Source organism: Synchiropus splendidus, chromosome 10 (genome assembly GCF_027744825.2).
Source record: "Synchiropus splendidus isolate RoL2022-P1 chromosome 10, RoL_Sspl_1.0, whole genome shotgun sequence".
Taxonomy (NCBI): Eukaryota; Metazoa; Chordata; class Actinopteri; order Syngnathiformes; family Callionymidae; genus Synchiropus; species Synchiropus splendidus.
Window position 1 is genome coordinate 15881805 of NC_071343.1, and position 25497 is coordinate 15907301.

At 41.3% G+C, this 25497-nt stretch overlaps 3 gene segments (V, D, J or C); 2 read left to right on the forward strand and 1 right to left on the reverse strand.

Moving 5' to 3' along the window:
• Nucleotides 1–25497, forward strand: part of LOC128766475 (Ig kappa chain V region Mem5-like) — a 49470-nt gene that overhangs the window by 1032 nt on the left and 22941 nt on the right.
• On the reverse strand, nt 372–25419 carry LOC128766479 (Ig kappa chain V region Mem5-like). The segment is given in 5 exon segments: nt 372–720; nt 1620–1657; nt 11289–11310; nt 24895–25176; nt 25363–25419. Coding segments are annotated over 5 exon segments (711 nt in total).
• LOC128766476 (Ig kappa chain V-III region MOPC 63-like) lies at nt 21303–24074 on the forward strand. The segment is given in 4 exon segments: nt 21303–21356; nt 21473–21776; nt 22668–22702; nt 23650–24074. Coding segments are annotated over 4 exon segments (708 nt in total).

A 25497-nucleotide genomic window follows, 5' to 3' on the forward strand; every position in this document is an offset into this window, starting at 1 on the left:
TACATTTCCTCACATTCTTCACATCAACTGCTGTTTGACTCTTGTGACTTGTGACTACAACTTATTATTATTATTATTATTATTATTGTTATTATTATTATTATTATTATTATTATTATTATTATTATTAAGTTAGTTTTCTTGTCTTGTTTTCTGTGGCTGCTCTGTTGTCGTCACTGAGCTGCTGGAATGATGATCTTTCTCACCTGTGAGTCCAATAAAGGCTTTTCTTATCTCATCTTAGAGATCAGATTCAGACGCGACTGAACAGAGTTGAAGCCAAAGATGTGATGAAGACGTCTTTATTGTCATGAAGTGATCCAAGAAACAAAAGAGTGAACATGTGGTCACAGAGTGAGCGAGGGACAGAAGCAGAGAGCTGCTGGAGTCCAGGCCGGTCTGCTCAGGACTGGGAACACTGCTGTCTCCTCAGTGTCTCTGAGACTGGAGTCTGGGAGCCCTGGGTGGCCTCACAGGTCACAGAGCCCAGCGTCCTCCACTGGTCAGCAGGGATGGTCAGGGTGCTGGTCCAGCTGTAGTGGCCATCCTTCCCCAGCAGCCCGGGGCTCTGGCTCCCCTTCCTGCTCTGGCCGTCCACCTTCCAGGACAGAGTCCAGCCTGACGGGAAGCCCTTGTTGGCCAGACACACCAACGTGGCCTTCTCTTGCTGCAGCTCCTGGCTGGAGGGGGGCAGCACGGTCAGGGTGGGCTGGAGGTCACCTGGGAGACAGTGGTCACCTTAGATCATGGGTGTTTCTCATCACACACGTGAAGGAAGGAGGAGGAGGGAAGAGGAGGGGAGAGAAGAGGGGAGAGACAGGAGGGAGAGAGGAAGGAAGTGGAGATGTATGGGGTGAGAATGAAGGAAGGAGAACATAAAGGAAAATTTAAATTAACTTGGAGATGTTGAGAGGATCGAAGGAGAAGTGGGAGAGAGACTAAAAGAAGAGGAGAAAAGGAAGGAAACGCTATGATCGGGTTGGAGGGAAGTTAGAGAGGTTGGAGAGAAGGAGAGATGAGGGGAGGGAGAACTGCTGCAGGATGAGAGGATGAAACCAGTTATGGTGGGATTGAGGCAGAGAAGTGGACTGAAAGAATCACCCTGAACTCCCTCTGTCTCACTCCTCTACTGTCTTTTTAAAATCATAAAAAAACTACTAATGAAGAAGTGAAAGATCAAAGAAGAGAATTTAAGATGAAAATGTGAAAACCTTTCTTCAATGATTCTGAGACAAGAGGGAGAGAACATCAATGAAGGGGAGAGGTCTTTGTTCCATAAAGGAGGGCAAAATTTACATTTCAGTTGAAAAACCACTTTTAAAGATCATGGATTTTTAATCAATACTGAATCTTTTTTTTTTACTTTAATCTCGTCCTCTTTTATATCCATTTTTGTCAAGATCAGTTCATGATTGAATCTAAACTCACATCAACTCATTCTGTCTTTGACTCTTTCGTTGATTGTCCACTTATCTCTTGAAGACTAGATTCACTATTTGCTGCCTCAAATTGTCACGTTTCACTTTGAAATTCCCATTTTTGACTCCTGAATTTTCAATCAAAACTACACATCTACTTTCTATTTCTGACTAAAAACAAGTGTGAGAGTGAGCACTTACTTCCAACCACCAGTCTGGTTCCTCCTCCGAACGTGTACCACAGTGACACAAAGTCAGCCAGTCGTGCTACAAAAACCTCTGCCACACAAAGTGACTAGAATCAGACTGACAGTGAAGCAGGAACTGCTCTTGCTTCTCTCTTCCTCACTTGCAGACATGTTGCTGCTGAAGCATGTTCTCCTCATCAGACAGAGAGATGTTACAGTTTTCTCCTCTCGTGTCGTCCAACGTTCAGACTTGAGGAGGTCAAAGGTCATTTCCTTCACGTGTCCTCAGCCCATCTCAAGTGTCTCTCCAACCAGGACTCTTCTTCATCGAGCCACACTGAAGGAGGTGCAGTCTAAAACATACACGTTCATGTGTTACAACAGAATATCTGTTCAAAAGGACACAATATTCAGAAGAAGGTCTGAAGCTGATGATCAATTCATGAATCTGCATTGATAAGAAACCAACATTGATTCAATCAATACTCATTTATGGGTCACTGAACCTGTGTGGACAGAAACAGAAACTAAAGCTGAAGCAACTTCAACAACTGAAATAACAACCAGTCGACTTGTTGAAACCTTTTGAGTTGAGAGTCATTGTGTTCACTCACTGTAGGTTGAACAGCAGTTTGATGCTCATGGTTTATGGAATGTAGCTGTCAATGGAAATGTTTGTCAAAGGATGAGATGAGAGTGAAGGAGATTTTCATTCAATCAGAAAGTTTTTTATACCATGTTTTCTGATTTTTGTCATAATAATAATTATTATTATTTTCATAATAATAATAATAAAGAAATCTGAACTATTCAGAGTTTTTCATGTCATGAATGACAGACGTGACCTGTCAAGTGTCTCCACTTCAGTCAGATCAGTTCCTCTCCAGCTGACGGAGGTTTTTGTACGACCTTGTTTCACTGTGTGAGCGGGTAAGTGCGACTCTGCTGACAATAATAAACTCCTGCGTCTTCAGGCTGGACTCCGCTGATGGTCAGAGTGAACTGTGTCCCTGATCCTTGTCCACTGAAACGATCTGGAACTCCAGACATACGGGTTGGAGAGCTCTCCATGTCAATCAGGAGTTTAGGAGCTTCAGCAGGTTTCTGAAGATACCACGCGAGTTCGTTGCTAACATATGCGCTTGTTCTACAAGTGATGGAGACAGTCTGTCCTGGAGCTACAGACTGAGATCCAGGAGTCTGAGTCAGGACGATGTCTCCTGACGAACCTGGAAAACATAGAAGAAGAGTTGTGGAGTCAAGTCCAGTGTGATCAACATGAATCATTTCTTGAAGACAGAGAAGAGAAGGATGAAGGTGGAAGCTGCTTCTTTCAGTCCAACCCAGTCTCACAAAAAAACGTGCAATAACAACGTTTGTCCACTTCATGAAAACGTAGTGCTTTGACGAATTTGCCTCAAAAAACGTATCCCAGGTACATTTAATTTCTCAATGGCTTAGTGAAGGGCGTTCCTCTGGTCACGTGACTGACAGCTTTCTCCCCTGTCTGAACATAAAACATGGCGGACATCCGTTCTATTTTTGCTCTAAATTGCGAGATTTTAAAACAATGAAATGCTTTTGTTGAGTTTTGATCACATTTCTAGCGACAAATGTACACTTTATTTTCATATTTTCCGATCGGTGTATGTTTATGGCGCTTCGTTTTATCGTTTTGACCCAGGTTCTTTAGTGGTGCTCACTGAAATCGTAGTATTGTGACGTTTGCCCTGCTGGCCATAAATACGCTCCAAAATGCGGGGTTTTAAATGACTTTATTGGCTTTTGATCGCACTTCTAGCAACAAATATATCCTACATTATAATAATATGTGGTCGTTTTATGTAAATAACGCTTATTTTCTTTCGTTTGGACCGAGATTCTTTTGTGATTCCCTATTAAAACGTAGTAGTGTGACGTTTGCCCTGCTGGCCATAAATACGCTCTAAAATGCGGGGTTTTAAATGACTTTATTGGAATTTGATCGCATTTCTAGCGACAAATACATCCTACATTATAATATTATGTGCTCCTTTTATGTAAATAACGCTTATTTTCTTTCGTTTGGACCGAGATTGTTTTGTGATTCCCTGTTAAATTGTAGTATTGTAACGTTTACCCTGCTGGCCATAAATACGCTCCAAATTGCGGAGTTTTTAAATAACTTTATTGGCTTTTGATCGCATTTCTAGCAACAAATATATCCTACATTGTAATATTATGTGCTCGTTTTATGTAAATGATGCTTAGTTTCTTTCGTTTGGACTGAGATTGTTTTGTGATTCCCCATTAAAATGTATTATTACGGTGGTTATCTGCTCGCGCTGAAAAACGTGCAATAACGACGTTTGTCCACTTGGCATACCGTAATGATTTTACGAATTTGCCTCAAAAATCGTTTCACTCTTACGTTTCATTTGTCAATGGCTTTATGAAGGGCGTGCCTCCGGTCACGTGACTGACAGCCTGCTCTCCTGTCTGAACACAAAACATGGTGGACATCCGTTCTATTTCGCTCTAAATTGTGAGATTTTAAAACAAAAGCTTTTGTTGACTTTTGATCGCATTTCTACCGACAAATATATTCTATATTGGGGTGGTTATCTGCTCGCACTGAAAAACGTGCAATAACTACGTTTGTCCACTTGGCATACGTTACAATTTGACGACTTTGCCTCAAAAATCGTTTCTCTCGTACGTGTCATTTCTCAATGGATTTGTGAATGGCGTGCCTCTGGTCACGTGACTGATAGAACACAAAGCATGGCGGACACCCGTTCTAGTTTTGCTTTAAATTCTGAGATTTTAAAACAATTAAAAGCTTTTGTTGCGTTTTGATCACATTTCTAGCGACAAATGTACGCCTTACTTTCATTTTTTTCGCTCGTTTCATGCATTTGACGCTTCGTTTTTTTCGTTTTGACCCAGATTCTCTCGTAGGTCTCAATTCAATGTATTATTGTACAGCTGGCCAGTAATTCCGCAGCCAATTGCGGGATTTTAAAATAATCAAAAGCTGTTGTAAGCAGAGTTGTAATCACATGCAATGTACTCTTTAATTTTTAAATATTATGTCATGAAATGATATAATATTTATTATCCGACTGGGGAAGGAACTGGCGTCACGGACCGAATACGTTATTTATTTATCATTTGTATCGAATACATTTCTACGCATAATAGTATTATCGGATATTTAAAATCGTGTCAACTGCATATAAAGTCTTTTGGCAAGAAAGGAAGTTCCGTGATTTATTCGTTTTGCTGACTCATGCTTCGTTCTCCGTCACTGACGTCAGCTGAAACGCAGGCGGACCATTCCAAACCTCCCAAGCCGTAGTTTCTATTTTTCATTCTGTTTAAATATGTACACGTGTTGTGGACGCCGACGTTTCTTCGGCGACGTGAATTTATGCTTTGGATGAATAATTAAATTGTACAAACACGTCGGACTTTGACGTCATCATCAGTGGTCGACCAGAACAGAAACATAGCAGGATGTCCTGCCTGCCGCGGGATGATGGTGTCACATCCGGCATGTACATCTCTTTTTTAATATTTTAATGGGTCAGAGGAAATTGAAATAAAGGATTTCAGTTCTGTTATGACAATTTCATTCTACTTCAGGGTCAAATTATTTATTCATTATATTCATCTCCTTGTACGCATGTATGAATTGCATGACAACATCAAGATCACACTTTTGCAGATGTATTTATTATTATTAACAAATTGTTTTGGTTTCTTCCATCCGTACCCACTCAAGTTGGAATATCTTTCCACTGCAAGAGAAAGAAAAAAAAGATTTAATCACTGCAAGGTAAAGAACAATGATCCTTGGTGGTCTTCAGTTTGTAACACACAAGTGAGCAAGGTGTGGTGTTTGTGGTGAAAAATTACCATCAGATGTGCCCACTACGTCTTCAGGCAAAAATATATACTGCAATGAACATTCACTAAAATATTAAGAAAGTACAAATAAAATCATTTACAGCTGCATGTGATATTTCTGTATGTAATAGTTTTAAGGCACTGCACAATCTTGCATTGTATTGCCTTTATGAGATACATCATGTTTAGAGGCCAGGGCAGTCACTAGACTTATGTCAGCAACAGTGGACTGTGTGCATTGGATTTAAGAATGGCAACACTTTGATGTAGGGATATTAAAATAATTTTTAGTTTGTGTGGTCATAATTCTAATTTCTTTGTTTTGTGTCTAATTTCATATTTGTATTTCAAGTCTTATGGTTTTATAACATCACTTTTTACATCTTTGCAAGGCAATGTATGATGTATAATATGTAAGAACCTTTCGATCCATCTTCTGTCTTCCTTCTGGTGCTTTTTCTTGGAGGTAAGCCTGTTGAGGATAAATATAACTGTTTGTACAGAATAATTCCCACAATATTTTATTACATATAACATCCAATAGACTAACGATCAAAAACCAATGACGCATCTCGTGCAAATAAACCATGTCATAACATGCTAATGTCTGACATGTCAGACTTTGTCATAGCAACCTGAACTATAAAAAGTCTTTCACCTAAATATTATAATGTCTACAAATAATTTATGAACCAAAACAGATATTCTGGTAATTGGATTGCAGACATGTCTCAAAGATCTAATTACTACATACTCAGAGGGCCTGTGGAGGCTCTTTTGGAGGAGGTTGACGGCTGGCTGGCAGAGGTTGTGGACGGATGGATGGTGGAGGAGGTTGATGGCTGCATATCTGTCCAACCTTTGTGGAACAGATAGACAATATGATCAGAGTGAGATTTTTGTATATACATACACAGAAATTTCTAATCTTCCAGAGATACTCAGCCTTAAAAGACTGATTTACACCACATAAACTTTAAAATTATTTTCCAGAATTCAACATCAAAAAAGCTCTCAGATAAATTAAAATTGTGTATAATTCTAAAGCACAACTTTGGATCTTGTTGCTTTCAGCTGTTTTTGTCTACACTGAGGAACATTCTACAGCTACTGGCACTGTGGGAAAGATGTGTCAGAGCAGGGAAATAACAGTGAGACAACAAGGTAAAATGGTCAGAAAGCTTTGCAGGGACCAACAATCCTCCACCACAGAACTGTGGTTAGACTCTGGAGCAGATGCTAATGTGGTGTATTGTTCCACTATATATAAAAACATTTATATGCAGTTATATGAGGGAAAGAGGTTGCTGGTGACTAATGAAGTCAAAAAAGGGCTAATAATGAATGATGGCCTGATCTGAATCCGGCCCATTATTACATGTGCCTGAAGATGCAAATACATTAACAAACTTACCTCTAACAACCGCCATATATAGGTCCTTCATCTGGTCCAGGCACTTGCTGGCATGGTCAGTCAGATGCCACTTGGAGTGGACCACCTGACTGGACCAAGTGCCAGGTTTCTTGCCTGGCCGAGCTAGAAACACCACAGCTCTGTGGCCCAAAGTGTGCAGTTTTTCCAGCTGAAAAAAAAAATGAAATCGCCATATGTTAAGCCATAAATTTGAAAAATACAATTACTGATGTCAAACATACCAGCATTTGTGCCTCGTCCATCACACGTGAGGCGGTGTTGTTGTTTTTTTTTGGTTTTTCAACCACTCCTCTTTTTTTTTTTCAAAAGTTTTCAGTCGTTTTGCCAGCCTCTGTCGCCTGAGCTGCTCTGCTTGGCAAATTTTGCAGGTCTTGCAAGCCACTGCAATAACATGCAGTTATTGCAGTGCTTATTAGTGGATCCCCGTGGCATCTCGAACTGGAAAAAAACAAAACGTTTGTACCATGTATGATCCACATATCATTTTTGCCACACACACGTACATATATTAGACCTAATCCCTTTCAGGTGAAAATGAAGTTTTTTAGCCATAATGTAATGTAAACAATCACTTGTAGAGTACTGCAAAGACAACGTTTGTTCTTCTTTATGTTACCGCGGAGTATTGCGGTTACAGCATCCAATGTAAACCGCGAATTTGACAGTTACAAACATGGAAGCGATGGTATGATGGCAAACACTTCATATATTTCGCCATATATGACCCCTTGCGTGATAATTTCTTACCTTTCAATATTTACAGCAAGTTCGTCTAATGAAACTTCTTCCTCCCAGCAGTCTACGCGCGCACACGATGGGCTTTTACCCACAATTCCTTAATGTCTACTGTTCGTAATGTAAAATAAAAAAAATAAAAAATAAAACATCACCTTAAAACGTAACATAACTTTACATTTTCAAAACGTATAGTGTCAACACCTTAAACGAGGGAATCACACTCAAATAAATGTTTGCTTTAAATCTCGTTGTATAGGTTTTCTGTCATCAATAGCTCGTTCTCGTGCGTTTTTTGCTCATGAGCAAATGAAGTATTATGTCTTTTCAAATATATTAAATATTATGAGCTTGAAACATGAATGTCTTATTCATTCATACAATAATCATCTAGTATCTCCAAATGAGTCACCTGATGGGCTGATACAGCCAATGCCCTGAGCCTTGGCACATCCTATGAAAGATGCAAATGTTGTCTTCTATATTGGTTGAAAACCTCAAGACTGGAAGATCAATAGATAAATTGTCAGACTTGAGTAAACTACATTTAGTGAGAAGGTGCCAGTGTGGACCATATTTCAAAGATAGGTGAGAAAGGAATTTGTGTGTCAATTGTGTATGTGCTATGCAAAGGAGATATTCCAGCTATCTTCTTTGGTGTGGCTTTCTCTTGTTTTAAAGCTTGACAAATATAACCAAATTAGAGAGACACAATATGCGATTACGTCTTCTTCTTCTCTCTCTTTGGGTTTCTCCCTTCAGTGGTGGATCATCCTCCTCCATCTCACCCTGTCCTCTGCTTCCTCTTCTCTCAAACCTACAAACCTCTTGTTACCACCTCCATAGATCTCCTCTTTGTCCTTCCTCTCCACCTTCTGCCTGGCAGTTCCAACCTCAACATCTTCATCTACCAATGTACTGGCTCTCTCTCTCCTCTGTACATGTCCAAACCATCTCCATCTAGCCTCTCTGACTTTGTCTCCTAAACACCTGACCACATGTGCTGTCCCTCAGATCTACAGCTTCCTGATCCTATCCATCCTGCTCACTCCCAGAGAGAAGCTCAGCATCTTCATCTCTGCTACCTCCAGCTCTGCCTCCTGTTATTTCCTCAGTGCCACTGTTTCCAGACCATACAACATTGGCAACACTGATAGACCATTGTTTCATGTCAGTTAGTACACATGGCTGAATCTTTCAAATTTGTCACCAAACTTGCTACTCTGTGTTTGTCTTTCATTGTTTAATGGTTTAATTGTTTTTTTGCCCCTTTCCACCATGCCCAGTTGCCTTCCCAAGTCGGGGAGAGTAGAAGAAAATTCCCATCTCAGCAATTGTCAGATCCTCCCATCAAAAGGGCGCCAACAAGCTCAACAAACATAGTGATGCCTAACAAATACATGACGCCTGTTGGCCCTTTTCATTCAGACATGAACTCAGAGATAAATGAGATGACTTCCCTTCCTATCCAGACGTAGTCAGAAAGATACGGTGGCACATCCAGATGTTAAATAATAAGATGTCTTCTCGGGTTAAAATTATTGAACTCTTCCTTTAACTCAAAAGTAGGATCTGTGACTTGTGCACTCTTAGTGCCTTTGTCAGCAGTATTCAGGATGTAATCCAGGTTATGATATTTCTACCTGTTCTAAGCTAACTTCGATGAGAAGCATTTACTGATGACCTTACCCATTTAGGTGGCCAGAGGCCATGGAAACCCCTAGTTCTAACCCTAATAACATTCAGAAATAAGTAAGATAATGCATTGCAACACCTGCTCATACCATTTGACTCATTATTCCTGCAACAAAACAGCAGTCTCATTCATCGTACTGCTTTGGTTTTACCAAGTTCCTATATGTACTTGCACATGATTGAATAACATACATGAGCATTGTACAGACAATTTTAGTGGCAAAAGAAAGTCAGTGAAGTGAGTGAACATAGCCTGTTAATTGACTTTATTGAGGCTGCATGAAAAGCCGTATTTCACTGCCCTACCAATAAATCTCAAATTAATCATTCATAATTTACATAAAAAGCATCAGCATCTACTTCAAAATAGTAATAGTACATAACTCAGAAAAAGAGTCAATTGCAGGACAGTTTATTTTAACATTTCACATTCATACTGCAGGCCAGGTAATTACAACAGTTTTCCTCATTTTTTAATGAGGGAGGTCAAAGTTCAGAAGAGGAGCTACAATGCTAGTGTTCTTCATCTTCGGTGGAGGAGCTGCTATCATGGGGTTCTTCATCATCAGTGGAGGAATCATCGAGAGACAAGGCTTGCGATCCAAAAACATGTTGAGCGAGCCGCACCCTGCTGAGCTTGAATTGCTGACAGTCTTCTCTTCAGCAGACAGAGTAGCCCCTCACGTCCTCTCCCAGTCAATGCATCTGTGCCGCCTGACAGTGATATTACAATAAATTAGACTACTAATCTAGTATATCAGCACAAGTAGCAAATAGAACTGTACTTACTTTGCTGAGTGATCCCTTCTGAAAGCTGGGAGGAAATCTCTTCAATATTTCCAGCCATATTCCTCATGTACTCCCAGTGCTGCTTGACTTCACGGACAACAATGACCTCCTCTTCCTTCAGTCGTTTCAGCAGCATTACCTTGTCGAAGACCTTTTTTTCTTTAACATATCACCATGACCTGCAAATCATCATATACATTTTTTATAAATAGTGGTGAACTACTTCCCGCAGTGTCTGTGTACTTTCAAAGGTGGGTTCTATTACACTGCATAATCTCCTCCTAATGACACCAGGCAATTTCTCCCATGGGACAGAATTATATAGAAGTGTGTCTCTTTCAGTTTTCAAAAGTAAAATGGAAGTTGTCTCTGGAGCTTGTCTGATCCAATCACAGCAACCTCGGTCAAACCAGTAATTGTTTCATCTAAAGCCTTTACAATGTAATTAAAAATAGCCTATAGATATGAAAACAACTGAACACATCCTAGATGTACTTACATTCCCAAGGCCAGGAATAGTTTTCCTCAGCCAGGAGCTCGTTGGGAGAAGGGAGTTTGCCAGTTTCCGGCACAACAGCATTGTATTTTGTGATGGCATCTTCTAAGGATCTCTTTTCCATTGAAATCTTTTTTCTAAGCAGATGTCTTCTCTTGTTGCCATCTAGAATATTAAACAGAAAATACTGAATATGTGCTCAGCCACACATTATTATCAAAAACTTGTTTTCTTTCGTTCTGTTCTTACCAGCCTGACGATACAGCTGATATTTCCGCTGCTTAATGCAGAGATACAGTCCTTCAATGGTTTTTTCAAGTTCAGGTTCCCATCCACTGAGACAGCTAACATTGAGGGTGTGCAGGCTGGGCACCGAAACTGAGCGACTTCAGACAGCCTCTCAACTTCAAATTTTGCGTACGACCATTCCAGGAATGATTCTTGCATGGTGTCGCCACATATTTTACCACACTGTAAAAGGAAAATCAAGCATATAAATACATCTAAAACTCTTTCAATTCTGCAGGCAATTAGTCCAATGATGTACTAACCCGACCAAAGAGTTTTGTGCGCTGCTCAAGCATACCAACGAAAGCTTGACATTCCTGGTGCAGTAATCTTGAGATCTTCGTATGTAGCGAACAAATCCACTGTGTACAGCGTCTCAAAATGGACTGTAGCTGGCCAGTAGCCACTTTCAATCAGCTCACTAATACCGACATCCAAAGCTTTCCCGCAGGAGCAGCTGACAGTTGGGAGGGACACATTGTATCGACCTAAAATATGTACATAACAAAATTTTAGAACAGAAAATAGAAAATATAATTCATACACAAGGAACTCACCATTCATTCCAATCAGAATTACTTGCTTTCCTGCAGAAAAGGTTGTATGCCCAGAGCAGCAGTCATAGCATGGATGCATTACTGGCAAAATGCACTCTGGGAAGATAGGAGACGAACATAATTAAAAAGAGGTTTAAAAAAAAAAAAAAAAAAAAAAAAAAATATATATATATATATATATATATATATATATATATATATATATATATATATATATATATATATATATATATATATATTATTGCAACAATAACAATATATATGGCATATATTATCTCAGTACAGACCTCTTCCATGGAAGGAGAATTTTCCTCCCTTCTCTTCACTGATGTGAGTGGTTGGTGGTAGTGGCCTGTAGAATCCCTCTATCATGGATGATCTATTATGTAAAACCATGGAATTGTGGATGGAAACGCTGAAAGATAGGGTCCAAGTCAAGACCTCATGTTGAAAGAAGGATTTCCCCTCTGGTCAAAGTGGCTTCTTTAACTATTTCAAGACGTCTCCCTTTAGCCAATATTTTGACATCATTGTTTTCAGTAGAGTTTTGTAACTCACACACATAATTATGTTTTGTGAGGACTTTGTGAGGACTCATTGACCCAATTGACAATTGACCATTGTCTCTCACCTTAAACAACAACAAACATCCAAAACAAATTACTAACATTAAGCAGGACTCTGAAATTAATTTAACCACTTAACCACATTACAGTAAACCACTTATACTGACTACTCAACCATGTAAACATTGTGATGTGACATTATATCCTGTATTCAGCGAAATGTCCTCACTAGGACAGTGTCGTGTCAAATAGTTAGCCCCACAACCGTGACAAATCAATCAAATACTGAAGCAGTTGACTGACATTAGTTCTATAATAATACATAACCAATGTAGTCAGCCAAAGACAGGCAATAGAGATCATAAAGATAGTGAACAAAAATCACCTGAGGATGAACTCTTTACCCGCTTCTTCCCTGTTCTCCTCCCCTTTGGGATAGGATTCCCTTCCTCGTCCTCCTCAACCCAAACAAATGTAAATTTGTCCGGTCCAGACACTTCTGAGGATTCTTTAGGTTGAGTATTCTTAAAATAAAGATAATGGAAAATGTTAGCGTCACCAAATACACAATATTACATATTGTTATAAAGTCTCAGGACAGATCATGAGAGCATTAAATGCCTACCTTGCATTCCTCCAACAGCAAATCAGCAAGAAATAAGGCATCATCGTCATCCATGATGCTCCTCAGTTGAGTGAGTTCAGCCTGAATACCAATTTATCAGTGGCCACTTGATTTTAAACACAGTGGACGTGACTATGCAAATCAGCAAGAAGAAAAGAAAAGAAATGGAAACCGGATAAGTTACCCCCATATTAACAACCATCGACATGGAGAAAGGTTATCAAAAAACAAACAAAATAAATTCAAATATTAAGAAATAGAATAAATACATAACTCACGTCAAAATCATTCAGCTTTGTGTCTTTGGTGTCCGTAGTATTGTAGCAGAGGGTTATATTTGGTAAATCCGCCCGGACAGCAGTCAATAAGGTCCAAGTTCGTTGGTGCAGCAAGATAACAACATTATTCGTGCCTTCAGTCTCCGTTAGACACGACCCAAAAACCCGCGCAGTCCAACATAACACCCTCCTGCCAACTATGGCAACTCCCGGAGAACAACATAAGCTTCTACAGTACCAACAGCGAACGCAGTATTGCAATTCTACAAAATCACTGACAGACTCTAAACAGACGAAAGGATGATAAACAAAAAAGAAGAGAAGTTTCTACCGAAGTCCAGCCGAATGACTTTCCGCCATGTTTTTGTTTTGGTCGACCACTGATGACGTCAAAGTCCGACGTGTTTGTATAATTGAATTATTCATCCAAAGCATAAATTCACGTCTCCAAAGAAACGTCGGCGTCCACAACACGTGTACATATTTAAACAGAATGAAAAATAGAAACTACGGCTTGGGAGGTTTCAAATGGTCCGCTTGCGTTTCAGCTGACGTCTGTGACGGAGAACGAAACGTGAGTCAGCAAAACGAATAAATGACGGAACTTCCTTTCTTGCCAAAAGACTTTATATGCAGTTGATACGATTTTAAATATCCGATAATACTATTTGGCGTAGAAATGTATTCGATACAAATGATAAATAAATAACGTATTCGGTCCGTGACGTCAGTTCCTGCCATCCACTTCCTTCCCCAGTCGGATAATAAATGTTATATCATTTTCATGACATAATATTTAAAAATTGTTACATGTGATTACAACAATTGGCTGCGGAATTACTGGCCAGCTGTACAATAATACCATTGAATTGAGACCTACGAGAGAATCTGGGTCAAAACGAAAAAAAACGAAGCGTCATATACATGAAACGAGCGAAAAAAATGAAAGTAAGGCGTACATTTGTCGCTAGAAATGTGATCAAAAAGCAACAATAGCTTTTAATTGTTTTAAAATCTCACAATTTAAATCAAAACTAGAACGGGTGTCCGCCATGTTTTGGGCTCTATCAGTCACGTGACCAGAGGCACGCCATTCACAAATCCATTGAGAAATGACTCGTACGAGAGAAACGATTTTTGAGGCAAAGTATTCAAAGGATTACGGTATGCCAAGTGGACAAACGTAGTTATTGCACGTTTTTCAGCGCGAGCAGATAACCACCGTAATAATACATTTTAATGGGGAATCACAAAACAATCTCAGTCCAAACGAAAGAAACTAAGCATCATTTACATAAAACGAGCACATAATATTACAATGTAGGATATATTTGTTGCTAGAAATGCGATCAAAAGCCAATAAAGTTATTTAAAAACTCCGCAATTTGGAGCGTATTTATGGCCAGCAGGGTAAACGTTACAATACTACAATTTAACAGGGAATCACAAAACAATCTCGGTCCAAACGAAAGAAAATAAGCGTTATTTACATAAAAGGAGCACATAATATTATAATGTAGGATGTATTTGTCGCTAGAAATGCGATCAAATTCCAATAAAGTCATTTAAAACCCCGCATTTTAGAGCGTATTTATGGCCAGCAGGGCAAACGTCACACTACTACGTTTTAATAGGGAATCACAAAAGAATCTCGGTCCAAACGAAAGAAAATAAGCGTTATTTACATAAAACGACCACATATTATTATAATGTAGGATATATTTGTTGCTAGAAGTGCGATCAAAAGCCAATAAAGTCATTTAAAACCCCGCATTTTGGAGCGTATTTATGGCCAGCAGGGCAAACGTCACAATACTACGATTTCAGTGAGCACCACTAAAGAACCTGGGTCAAAACGATAAAACGAAGCGCCATAAACATACACCGATCGGAAAATATGAAAATAAAGTGTACATTTGTCGCTAGAAATGTGATCAAAACTCAACAAAAGCATTTCATTGTTTTAAAATCTCGCAATTTAGAGCAAAAATAGAACGGATGTCCGCCATGTTTTATGTTCAGACAGGGGAGAAAGCTGTCAGTCACGTGACCAGAGGAACGCCCTTCACTAAGCCATTGAGAAATTAAATGTACCTGGGATACGTTTTTTGAGGCAAATTCGTCAAAGCACTACGTTTTCATGAAGTGGACAAACGTTGTTATTGCACGTTTTTTTGTGAGACTGGGTTGTTCAGTCTCTCTCCATCACAGCAGAAGGTCCTGCTGCTGAAGCTGCTTGTCAAAGTCTCCAGAAGAGTCTCACCGTGAACAAGGAGGCCCAGGGTGAGCAGCAGTGAACTCAGTGACATCATCATTGTGGTGGCGGCGTCTTGTGGACACTCAGTGATCAACTGGGAGCTCTTAAGAGCCGCCAGCAGAGAGGAAGGACACACATGCAAACACAGTGAGTCAGTCAAGTGTGTGTGTCCTCAACATGTCCTGGTGTTTCCCCTCACACACTCACAGTCAAGAGTCTGGAGGGAAGCTTCAGTGGGAGCTCAGTGGCGCCCTCTGTTGAGGAAAGACTCTTTGGAGATCAGCTATCATGTATCATGTTTGTAGTTGTCCTGGTAGGGGAAGTTTATTTGGCGCAAAATGCGATGGAAATAGAGCAGAGAGTCGAACAGTTCTCATACTTTCTGCCCATTTTTAACCTGTTTTCTTTTCACAGACTGTAATGTGCCAGTGTCCCTCAAATCTTGCATGTAGGCTTGGTCGATCAACAATGATGGATGAACGACATTTCTAGCCTGTCATGCCTTGAATTCCTGCCAGAGAAAGAATTGCCGATCAACAGTGCAGAGTCGCTAACACATTCTTCCTTGTAGCCCACCATGTCCCAGGTTAGCTCCCTGTGAAGAGCCTGAGATGATCAGCTTCCATGTCTTCTGGCACTGGCAACATCATGTTCTTCTCTCTGGCGTTGGCTTCCAACCTTAGTCGCGTCCAAAGAGTTCTTTGTTCGTTCACATTAGCATTGGTTCTGGACATTGATTTCACCCAGGACCTTCATTGTTTTTTTATCTCATTCTAGTCGGAGAAATGACGTCCAATCCTCAGGTCTGACATTCCAGCAACTGCTGTGAAGTCAATATTCCAAACGAAAGTCGGGTGGTGTCGTGTATCAAGCAGTACCAGGAAGTAAGTATGATTCAGTCGTTTCCACCTCCGCGACACCTGAGACAGACTGGTCATCTTGCTTGGTGAAATTCACTATTGTTTTGGGGGCGATTTGCTTAGTTTTCCCAATGTCACGCTCGGAGAGACGGGTGTTGCTAAGTAGTGGCTATGCTGACAGCCTGCAGCTGAGGAACCTGCCGTCTCACTTTCATGAGCCCGGAAAACTCTCCATGCTCCATCAAGTACTAAGTACTAAACTGAAGCACTTAATACTCAAGTACTAAACTTGTAGCGTTGAAGCCATTTAACACGCTTCACCATGGAGTATTTCCCGTGCTTGTGCTGCAGGATGAACTTCACATGACAAACAAAAAAAGGACATCCACAGCTGACATGCTGCTGCCGAGTGAGCAGCGTGCAGGGAAGGATTAATAAGAAGGCGGCGCGACGCAACTTGTGGAGCTTCAGCAGGCTGCCCTTATCGCACGTGATCGAGCCGCCCACTATATTGAGTCAACGTTGAGCTCAGTCCTGCTTCTCCATTAACACAGCATGGGCATGCCTCAACATTGACCCACGCCCCGTTTTCCAAGCTGCAGCCATGGTAACCAGTCATGATCCGTGGCACATGCCTTGCTGAGGGTACATCCAGACATTGGGACCCGTTTTAGCTGTGCAAGACTCTCTTCAACATCAAATCCTCAATAGACTCCACAATAGGAAATTCAACTATTTAACCAAAAATTGTCCACATTTTTATTTATTTATTTCTTTATTTTGACACCATCTTCAAAAATAAATGGCTAAAAAAATCCATCCATATTTCAATTTTTGGTGCATCGTGGAGTGACCTATTTTGACCAAAATCCCCTACAACTTTTATGCTTTTTCATCTTTGAGAGCAAGAAGAAAGATTTCTCCAATTTTCAAGCTGAGACAATCCAACAAAATATTTTGGTCTCAGACGACACAAAAAAGTGGAAAATCTTTTGGAATAGTTTTGACAACCAGGTCAGTTTCCACGAATTTGGGGGCAAAACAGAATAGTTAGAGTAGAAGAGAGCCTACACAACCACCACCATCAAGACAACGATGTGTGGCTTTTACGTGTCGTGTTAGTAAACATTGTGAAAAAGTGAGTCTGGAACACATCTGCATTTTCTCTACTCTATTAATGATGTAATGTCAGGGAAGCATCAAAATGAAAAATTGTGGCAGAAGCCTGATGCATACTGAATATCAAATGTTGTTGTCAAGTTCTTGCCATTTTTTATTTATTCTTCTCCTCTTTTACTCTTCTTCTAATATTGCAGAAATGATCTGGAATACATTTTGAGACAAAGTAAATACAGTCCAACCTCGGTACGCCATTCGAGAAGCGATTTGATTGAAATCTGAATGGATTTTTCCCATGACAATGAATGGAAAAAGAAATAATGCGTTCCAAGCCTTAAAATAGTCTTTTGTAGGAGTGAATGTAGAGTGTCTGCTGCAGGTGGCTGTTCCTCTATGTGTGTGGCCGCTGCATGTGGGAGGGGTTGCCGAGTGAGTGACGTCTCTCCAGAAGTGAAGAGGTGCCCGGTGCGTGTCCAGCTCTGAATGTGCGCTTCTGTGCAGTTTGGCTGTGACAAAGTCATAAACCAAGTAACGCTCTGTCCCAGACTCGCCTCATCCCTGTCCCAGCTCCAGCCCACAACAGGACATCAAACCCTGGAGTGATCGCTCCAGCCTCGGAGGAGGTGTGGAGAGCGAGCACCTCCCCTGTGACACTCTACCACGGTCCAGTGTGGAGACAGGAAAGGTTTTACACCAATATGAAGAGAAAACAGTCAGTAAATGTAGCTAACGGGACACGTCTGCATACAGAGGCTGCGTTATACACAATAACAAAGCGGGGGTGGGTTAACTGGTCAGGCCCCGCACGTTAGGTTTTTTCCGGCTTTATTCGGGGGCGTTAGAGTTCTGGATTTTTGTTGGAAATGAAAAGCAAAAAAAATCTCGAAATTTTTGTTCGAACTCCGATTTGTTCGAGGTCTGGGACGTTCAAAAACCGAGGTTGGACTGTAGTATTGAAAAGTGTTTAATATTTTGACAAGCCACAGTTGCAGCAGCAACTAAATCTTGATCAGACTTTAAGATCAATTCCACGGGCATGAAATGAAGTTGTAATCAATATGTCAGAGTAACTAAAACTCAGATGCAGAGTTCACAATTATTATGATTCAATTTTACCTCATTGTTCCACTCTTCTTGTGCCTGAGTTTCCCTCAGGCTGCTTTTTTAAAAGTGAATAAAAATGAAAATGAACCAAATGAGCCATTTTTTTTAATGGCTCAATGGTATGAACATCTCCCCAACATCTGGCTCCCTCCAAAGAGCCATGAATCCCATCACTATGAAACCAATCGTGAGATGCACAACAGGTTCGACTGGTGTTGAACAGGTCCTGCTCAGTCACAACACAACAACAACGATCACGTGTGACAGCGTTCTGATGAAGCCCTGCTGATTGTGATGTGCACCTTCCTCCTGACTCGCTGCTTACTCGGCAGTAACATGTCTGCTGTGGAATATCTTTGACTCTGTCATTTAAAGTTTCCATCCTGCAGCACACACAATGGAAAATGTCGTGGAGGGAAGTGGGTCAAAATGAAATTCGCCATTTAAAGCAACACTTGACTTGACGCAGCATGGAGAGTTTTAGGGGCTCATGAAAGTGAGACTTTGCTGCTTCCACTTTTAACACTTTTGACACTTGTAACCGCGGGTCAGAGCGTGACATTCGGAAGGCTTAGCAAATTGCCCAAGAAATAATCTTTAATTTCACCGTGCTAGATGACCAGCCTTTCTCAGGTGTTGTTTATGCGGAAATGGAAACGACCGGATCTGTCACTGTTTTGGAGTCGGGCGCAGCATTCGTCAGCCACCTGAATCTGAAACATTTGAAAACGTTTGCAGTGGAGACTCTCATAAATGTTTTGCTCTCTGACTCAGAGTCCTGCGACATGCCGCCATTATGTAAATATTTCGCCGACATAGCAAAGTTTCACGACAGAATAGTTGCTGCATGCTGCAAAGTTTTTTTTTGTTTTTTTTTGCCTGTACCTGTTGTTTGAGGGGGATTCCGACAGTGTCGTTGCACTCTTCTGACTGTGACAGAATTTAAAGGGCCACACGCAATTTGTCGTTCAATTCATAACCAGTCGTTGTCTGGGACCCTCAGCCAACTCGGGGGCCTGCGGTGTTGCGACGGCCCTGTTGACAAGTTCAAGTCAGACTGGAAAACGAAGTTCAAATAAATGACAATTAAAGCGATGGCAACTTATGGACAAACGTGTCTGTAAAGATGAAATCATATCATAAAGAATTAAAGAGTTAACATCATGTACAATTTTTTGTCGACAAACACACACATGTAAAAACAGATTCTGACCCGAAAACTCCAGATATCATCTGAGCTCACTGCATGTTTCAACAATGACACACCAACTTGTTTCTGCCACTCAAGCTCCATCCAGAGAAATAGATGATCCAGTTACTTACTGCATATTTCCATTCGGAAGTCAAAACATCAATCGCACACTGCTGCATGTTAGAATCTAAACACAAATAGGTGAGTTTGTGTGCTGAAACAGTGAGACACAGATGTGTGTCTGAAATCCTGTCATGAGCAGTGCTCCAGGTGCATTTCCCAGAAAATTGATTATAGTACAAAGAGAAACCAACAATTGAAGATGATATTGAAATGATATCAAGATGATGACAAATATCAATGTTTGTGAACCGAGTTCCACATTCACGTCCCACTTGTGTCTCTTTCTGCCATTGTGAGAGTCATAACTGCCATTGTGTGTCTGACAGTGATGTGTGATTTCAACAGTTACAACTGTCACTTCAGGTCATTCCTCTGATTTGCGTGTGATGAACTCTCACTTCCTGCTCCGAGTCACTCCGAGTCAGCATGAACAGAGACAGCAGGTGGCTCCACTGAGCTGTGACCTGGATCAGCTTCCTGCACTAAATATATCAAGTTCAAGTGAAACTTCTGCTTCTGATCTGATTGACAGGAAGGTCTGATGAAAATGTCAATCATAACGTGTGAGTCTTCCTGCTTTGCTGAGCACAGATCTCACCATGTTCAGAATCCCTTACAACATATTGCTGGTCACAGCAAGTGCCACACACACAGGAACAGAGCAAGTGCTCTGTCTATATAAAGCACAGGTCGATGCTGTGCCACAGTCCTGTGTTGAGGTGAGTGCAGGTGTCCCAGGATTTATGAGGGTCGGGTCAGCAGGATCCTCTGTCACTGGGCTCCTGACAGGTGACAAATGTGGATTTGATTCTGGTTTTGTGTGTTGTGAAATAAAACCAAAACTCTGAACAGAGGAAATGACTCCATGACTCTGTTTCGCTGTATATTATGGGCACCATGGCGCCTCCTGGATAGCAGCTATCCACAGCTGATACCCAACACCAGCAGTATCCATCGGTCTAACTTTTGGATCACACAACCACTGGTGGGACCAAATATCAGTTCACTATCATTTTAGCATCGTCTACAATTTCAGCTACTAAAATCTTCAAGTCTGTCTTTTCTTTTCTGAATATTTTGCCGGTTCGTCTTAAGTAAAAACAAGACGAGTCTTTTCCAAACAAGATAAACATCAAATTACAGGGGTTCTGTTCTTCCCCGAACCAATAAACTACGCCATCAACATGTCTTTGAAAGAAACTGTTTTTACTTGTTTAGATGGACTGTAACAAGCAGTTTCTGAGGAACCACACTGGTTTCCCCACTGACAACACTCAAATCCACAGTCATTGTGCCACACAAGAAAGTTCAACTAATAATGTTCTTCTGATCAAACACAAGCTTGAGTTAGACATACTAACGTTTACAAACAAAACTACGACGTGGCATTGTCATTTTGAGGTCCATTGTTAGCACAGTACAAGGGCCAACAAGTATGCAACAAACATAAGGGTGCGCTAAAGCTTGTAGGTTGTTCAAATTTCCTCAACAGAGGGCACCACTGAGCCCCCACTGAAGCTTCCCTCCAGACTCTTGACTGTGATTGTGTGAGGGGAAACACCAGGACATGTTGAGGACACACACACTTGACTGACTCACTGTGTTTGCATGTGTGTCCTTCCTCTCTGCTGGCGGCTCTTAAGAGCTCCCAGTTGATCACTGAGTGTCCACAAGACGCCGCCACCACAATGATGATGTCACTGAGTCCACTGCTGCTCACCCTGGGCCTCCTTGTTCACGGTGAGACTCTTCTGGAGACTTTGACAAGCAGCTTCAGCAGCAGGACCTTCTGCTGTGATGGAGAGAGACTGAAAGAAGCAGCTTCCACCTTCATCCTTCTCTTCTCTGTTTTCCAGGTTCGTCAGGAGACATCGTCCTGACTCAGACTCCTGGATCTCAGTCTGTAGCTCCAGGACAGACTGTCTCCATCACTTGTAGAACAAGCACAAGTGTTAGCACCAGCTACCTCCACTGGTATCTTCAGAAACCCGCTGAAGCTCCTAAACTCCTGATTTACAGCACTTCAACCCGTGAGTCTGGAGTTCCAGATCGTTTCAGTGGACAAGGATCAGGGACACAGTTCACTCTGACCATCAGCAGAGTCCAGCCTGAAGACGCAGGAGTTTATTATTGTATGCATCATTACACTGCCCCGTTCACACAGTGAAACAAGGTCGTACAAAAACCTCCGTCAGCTGGAGAGGAACTGATCTGACTCCACTGCTGCACACAAGTGGAGACACTTGACAGGTCACATCAGTCATTCATGTCAAGAGAAACTGTCAATAGTTCAAATTTCTTGATTATTATTATTATAAAAATAACAAAACATGGTCGAAAAAAATGTTTTTGATTGAATGAAAATCTCCTTCACTCTCATCTCATCCTTAGACAAACATTTCCATTGACAGCTACATTCCATAAACCATGAGCATCAAACTGCTGTTCAACCTACAGTGAGTGAACACAATGACTCTCAACTCAAAAGGTTTCAACAAGTCGACTGGTTGTTGTTTCAGTTGTTGAAGTTGCTTCAGCTTTAGTTTCTGTTTCTGTCCACACAGGTTTAGTGACCTATAAATGAATATTGATTGAATCAATATTGGTTTCTTATCAATGCAGATTCATGATTTGATTATCAGCTTCAGAGGTTCTTCTGAATATTGTGTCCTTTTGAACAGATATTCTGTTATAACACATGAATGTGTGTGTTTTAGACTGTGGAGGAACCTGGAGTTCCGTGAGGAAACTCACTGATATGAAGGAGTCAAACCAGGATCTTGGGATCATGATGCTGCAGCACTGACCACTGCACCTCCTTCAGTGTGGCTCCATGAAGAAGCTGCAGAGTCCTGGATGGAGAAAGACCTGAGATGGGCTGAGGACACATCTCTCTGTCTGATGAGGAGAACATGCTTCAGCAGCAACATGTCTGCAAGTGAGGAAGAGAGAAGCAAGAGCAGTTCCTGCTTCACTGTCAGTCTGATTCTAGTCACTTTGTGTGGCAGAGGTTTTTGTAGCACGACTGGCTGACTTTGTGTCACTGTGGCGCACGTTCGGAGGAGGAACCAGACTGGAGGTTGGAAGTAAGTGCTCACTCTCACACTTGTTTTTACTCCGAAATAGAAACTAGATGTGAAGTTTTGATTGAAAATTCAGGAGTCAAAAAGGAGAATTTCAAAGTGGAACGCGAGAATTTGAAGCAGCAAATAGTGAATCTAGTCTTCAGAAGACGAGTGGACAAACTCAAAGAGTTAAAAAGAGAATGAGTTGATGTGAGTTTAGATTCAAGCATGAACTGATCTTGACAAAAATAAATCTAAAAAAAAGTGAAGGAATTGAAAAGTTAAAAAAAAAAAGATTCAGTATTGATTCAGTATTCAGTATTTTCATCACTGAGGTTCAACAGATTTCTTTTAGTTTCTCATTAATTTAATGTTTGATCTTTAAATTTGTTGTTCAACTGAAATGTAAATTTTGCCCTCCTTTATGGAACAAAGACCTCTCCCCTTCATTGATGTTCTCTCCCTCTTGTCTCAGGAATCATTGAAGAAAGGTTTTCACATTTTCATCTTAAATTCTGTTCTTTGATCTTTCACTTCTTCACTTGTTGTTTTTTTGTGATTTAAAAAAGATAGTAGAGGAGTGAGACAGAGGGAGTTCAGGGTGATTCTTTCAGTCCACTTCTCTCCCTCAATCCCACCATAACTGGTTTCATCCTCTCATCCTGCAGCAGTTCTCCCTCCCCTCATCTCTCCTTCTCTCCAACCTCTCTAACTTCCCTCCAACCTGATCATAGCGTTTCCTTCCTTTTCTCCTCTTCCACTTCTCCTTCCATCCTCTCAACATCTCCAAGTTAATTGTAAATTTTCCTTTATGTTCTCCTTCCTTCATTCTCACCTCATACATCTCCACTTCCTTCCTCTCTCCCTCCTGTCTCTCCCCTCTTCTCTCCCCTCCTCTTCCCTCCTCCTCCTTCCTTCACGTGTGTGATGAGAAACACCCATGATCTAAGGTGACCACTGTCTCCCAGGTGACCTCCAGCCCACCCTGACCGTGCTGCCCCCCTCCAGCCAGGAGCTGCAGCAAGAGAAGGCCACGTTGGTGTGTCTGGCCAACAAGGGCTTCCCGTCAGGCTGGACTCTGTCCTGGAAGGTGGACGGCCAGAGCAGGAAGGGGAGCCAGAGCCCCGGGCTGCTGGGGAAGGACGGCCACTACAGCTGGACCAGCACCCTGACCATCCCTGCTGACCAGTGGAGGACGCTGGGCTCTGTGACCTGTGAGGCCACCCAGGGCTCCCAGACTCCAGTCTCAGAGACACTGAGGAGACAGCAGTGTTCCCAGTCCTGAGCAGACCGGCCTGGACTCCAGCAGCTCTCTGCTTCTGTCCCTCGCTCACTCTCTGACCACATGTTCACTCTTTTGTTTCTTGGATCACTTCATGACAATAAAGACGTCTTCATCACATCTTTGGCTTCAACTCTGTTCAGTCGCGTCTGAATCTGATCTCTAAGATGAGATAAGAAAAGCCTTTATTGGTCTCACAGGTGAGAAAGATCATCATTCCAGCAGCTCAGTGACGACAACAGAGCAGCCACAGAAAACAAGTCAAGAAAACTAACATAATAATAATAATAACAATAATAATAATAATAATAATAATAATAATAATAATAATAATAATAATAATAATAATAATAATAATAATAAGTTGTAGTCACAAGTCACAAGAGTCAAACAGCAGTTGATGTGTAGAATGTGAGGAAATGTAGAAAATCTGAGGGAGCAGAAGATTTTGGAAACTGAAATGTGAGTGTTATGAATGTTTCATGATTGTGAGTCAGTTCCACTTGAATCGAGTTTCTTCCTCTTGATACTTTTTCAAACACCAACAGCAAAGTGAGATATTGATAAACTTCACTGAGAACATCATCAGCAAATCATGTCCAACATTATCAGTGAAATGAAATCAATCTGAATAATGTTTCTGAACTGGTGTGGACTCAGTTTGAAAGAGACTTTTGTGATGATTCTGCAGAAATATAGAGAGGTAGTTGAGAGGAGGTGAAGATAGGAAAACTCATAAATGATCAAAAGTGTTTTGTTTTTTTTTAAAGTGCAAATGTGAAGTGAAAAAAATCTTCAGTTCTTCAGTCTGAACATGAGCTGATGTGAAGTGTCTCCACTCATGTGCAGCAGTGGAGTCAGATCAGTTCCCCTCCAGCTGACGGAGGTTTTTGTACGACCTTGTTTCACTGTGTGAACGGGTAAGTGCTACACTGCTGACAATAATAGACTCCTGCATCTTCAGGCTGGACTCTGCTGATGGTCAGAGTGAACTGTGTCCCTGATCCTTGTCCACTGAAACGATCTGGAACTCCATTCTTAAGTCTTGAAGAGCGATAAATCAGGAGTTTTGGAGCTCCAGCGGCTTTCTGAAGATACCAGGCGAGGAAGCTGCCAACATTTGAGCTTGTTCTACAAGTGATGGAGACAGTCTGTCCTGGAGCTACAGACCGAGATCCAGGAGTCTGAGTCAGGACGATGTCTCCTGATGAACCTGGAAAACATAGAAGAAGAGTTGTGTTGTCAAGTCCAGTGTGATCAACATGAAGACAGACGCATCATTTCTTGAAGACAGAGAAGAGAAGGATGAAGGTGGAAGCTGCTTCTTTCAGTCTCTCTCCATCACAGCAGAAGGTCCTGCTGCTGAAGCTGCTTGTCAAAGTCTCCAGAAGAGTCTCACCGTGAACAAGGAGGCCCAGGGTGAGCAGCAGTGGACTCAGTGACATCATCATTGTGGTGGCGGCGTCTTGTGGACACTCAGTGATCAACTGGGAGCTCTTAAGAGCCGCCAGCAGAGAGGAAGGACACACATGCA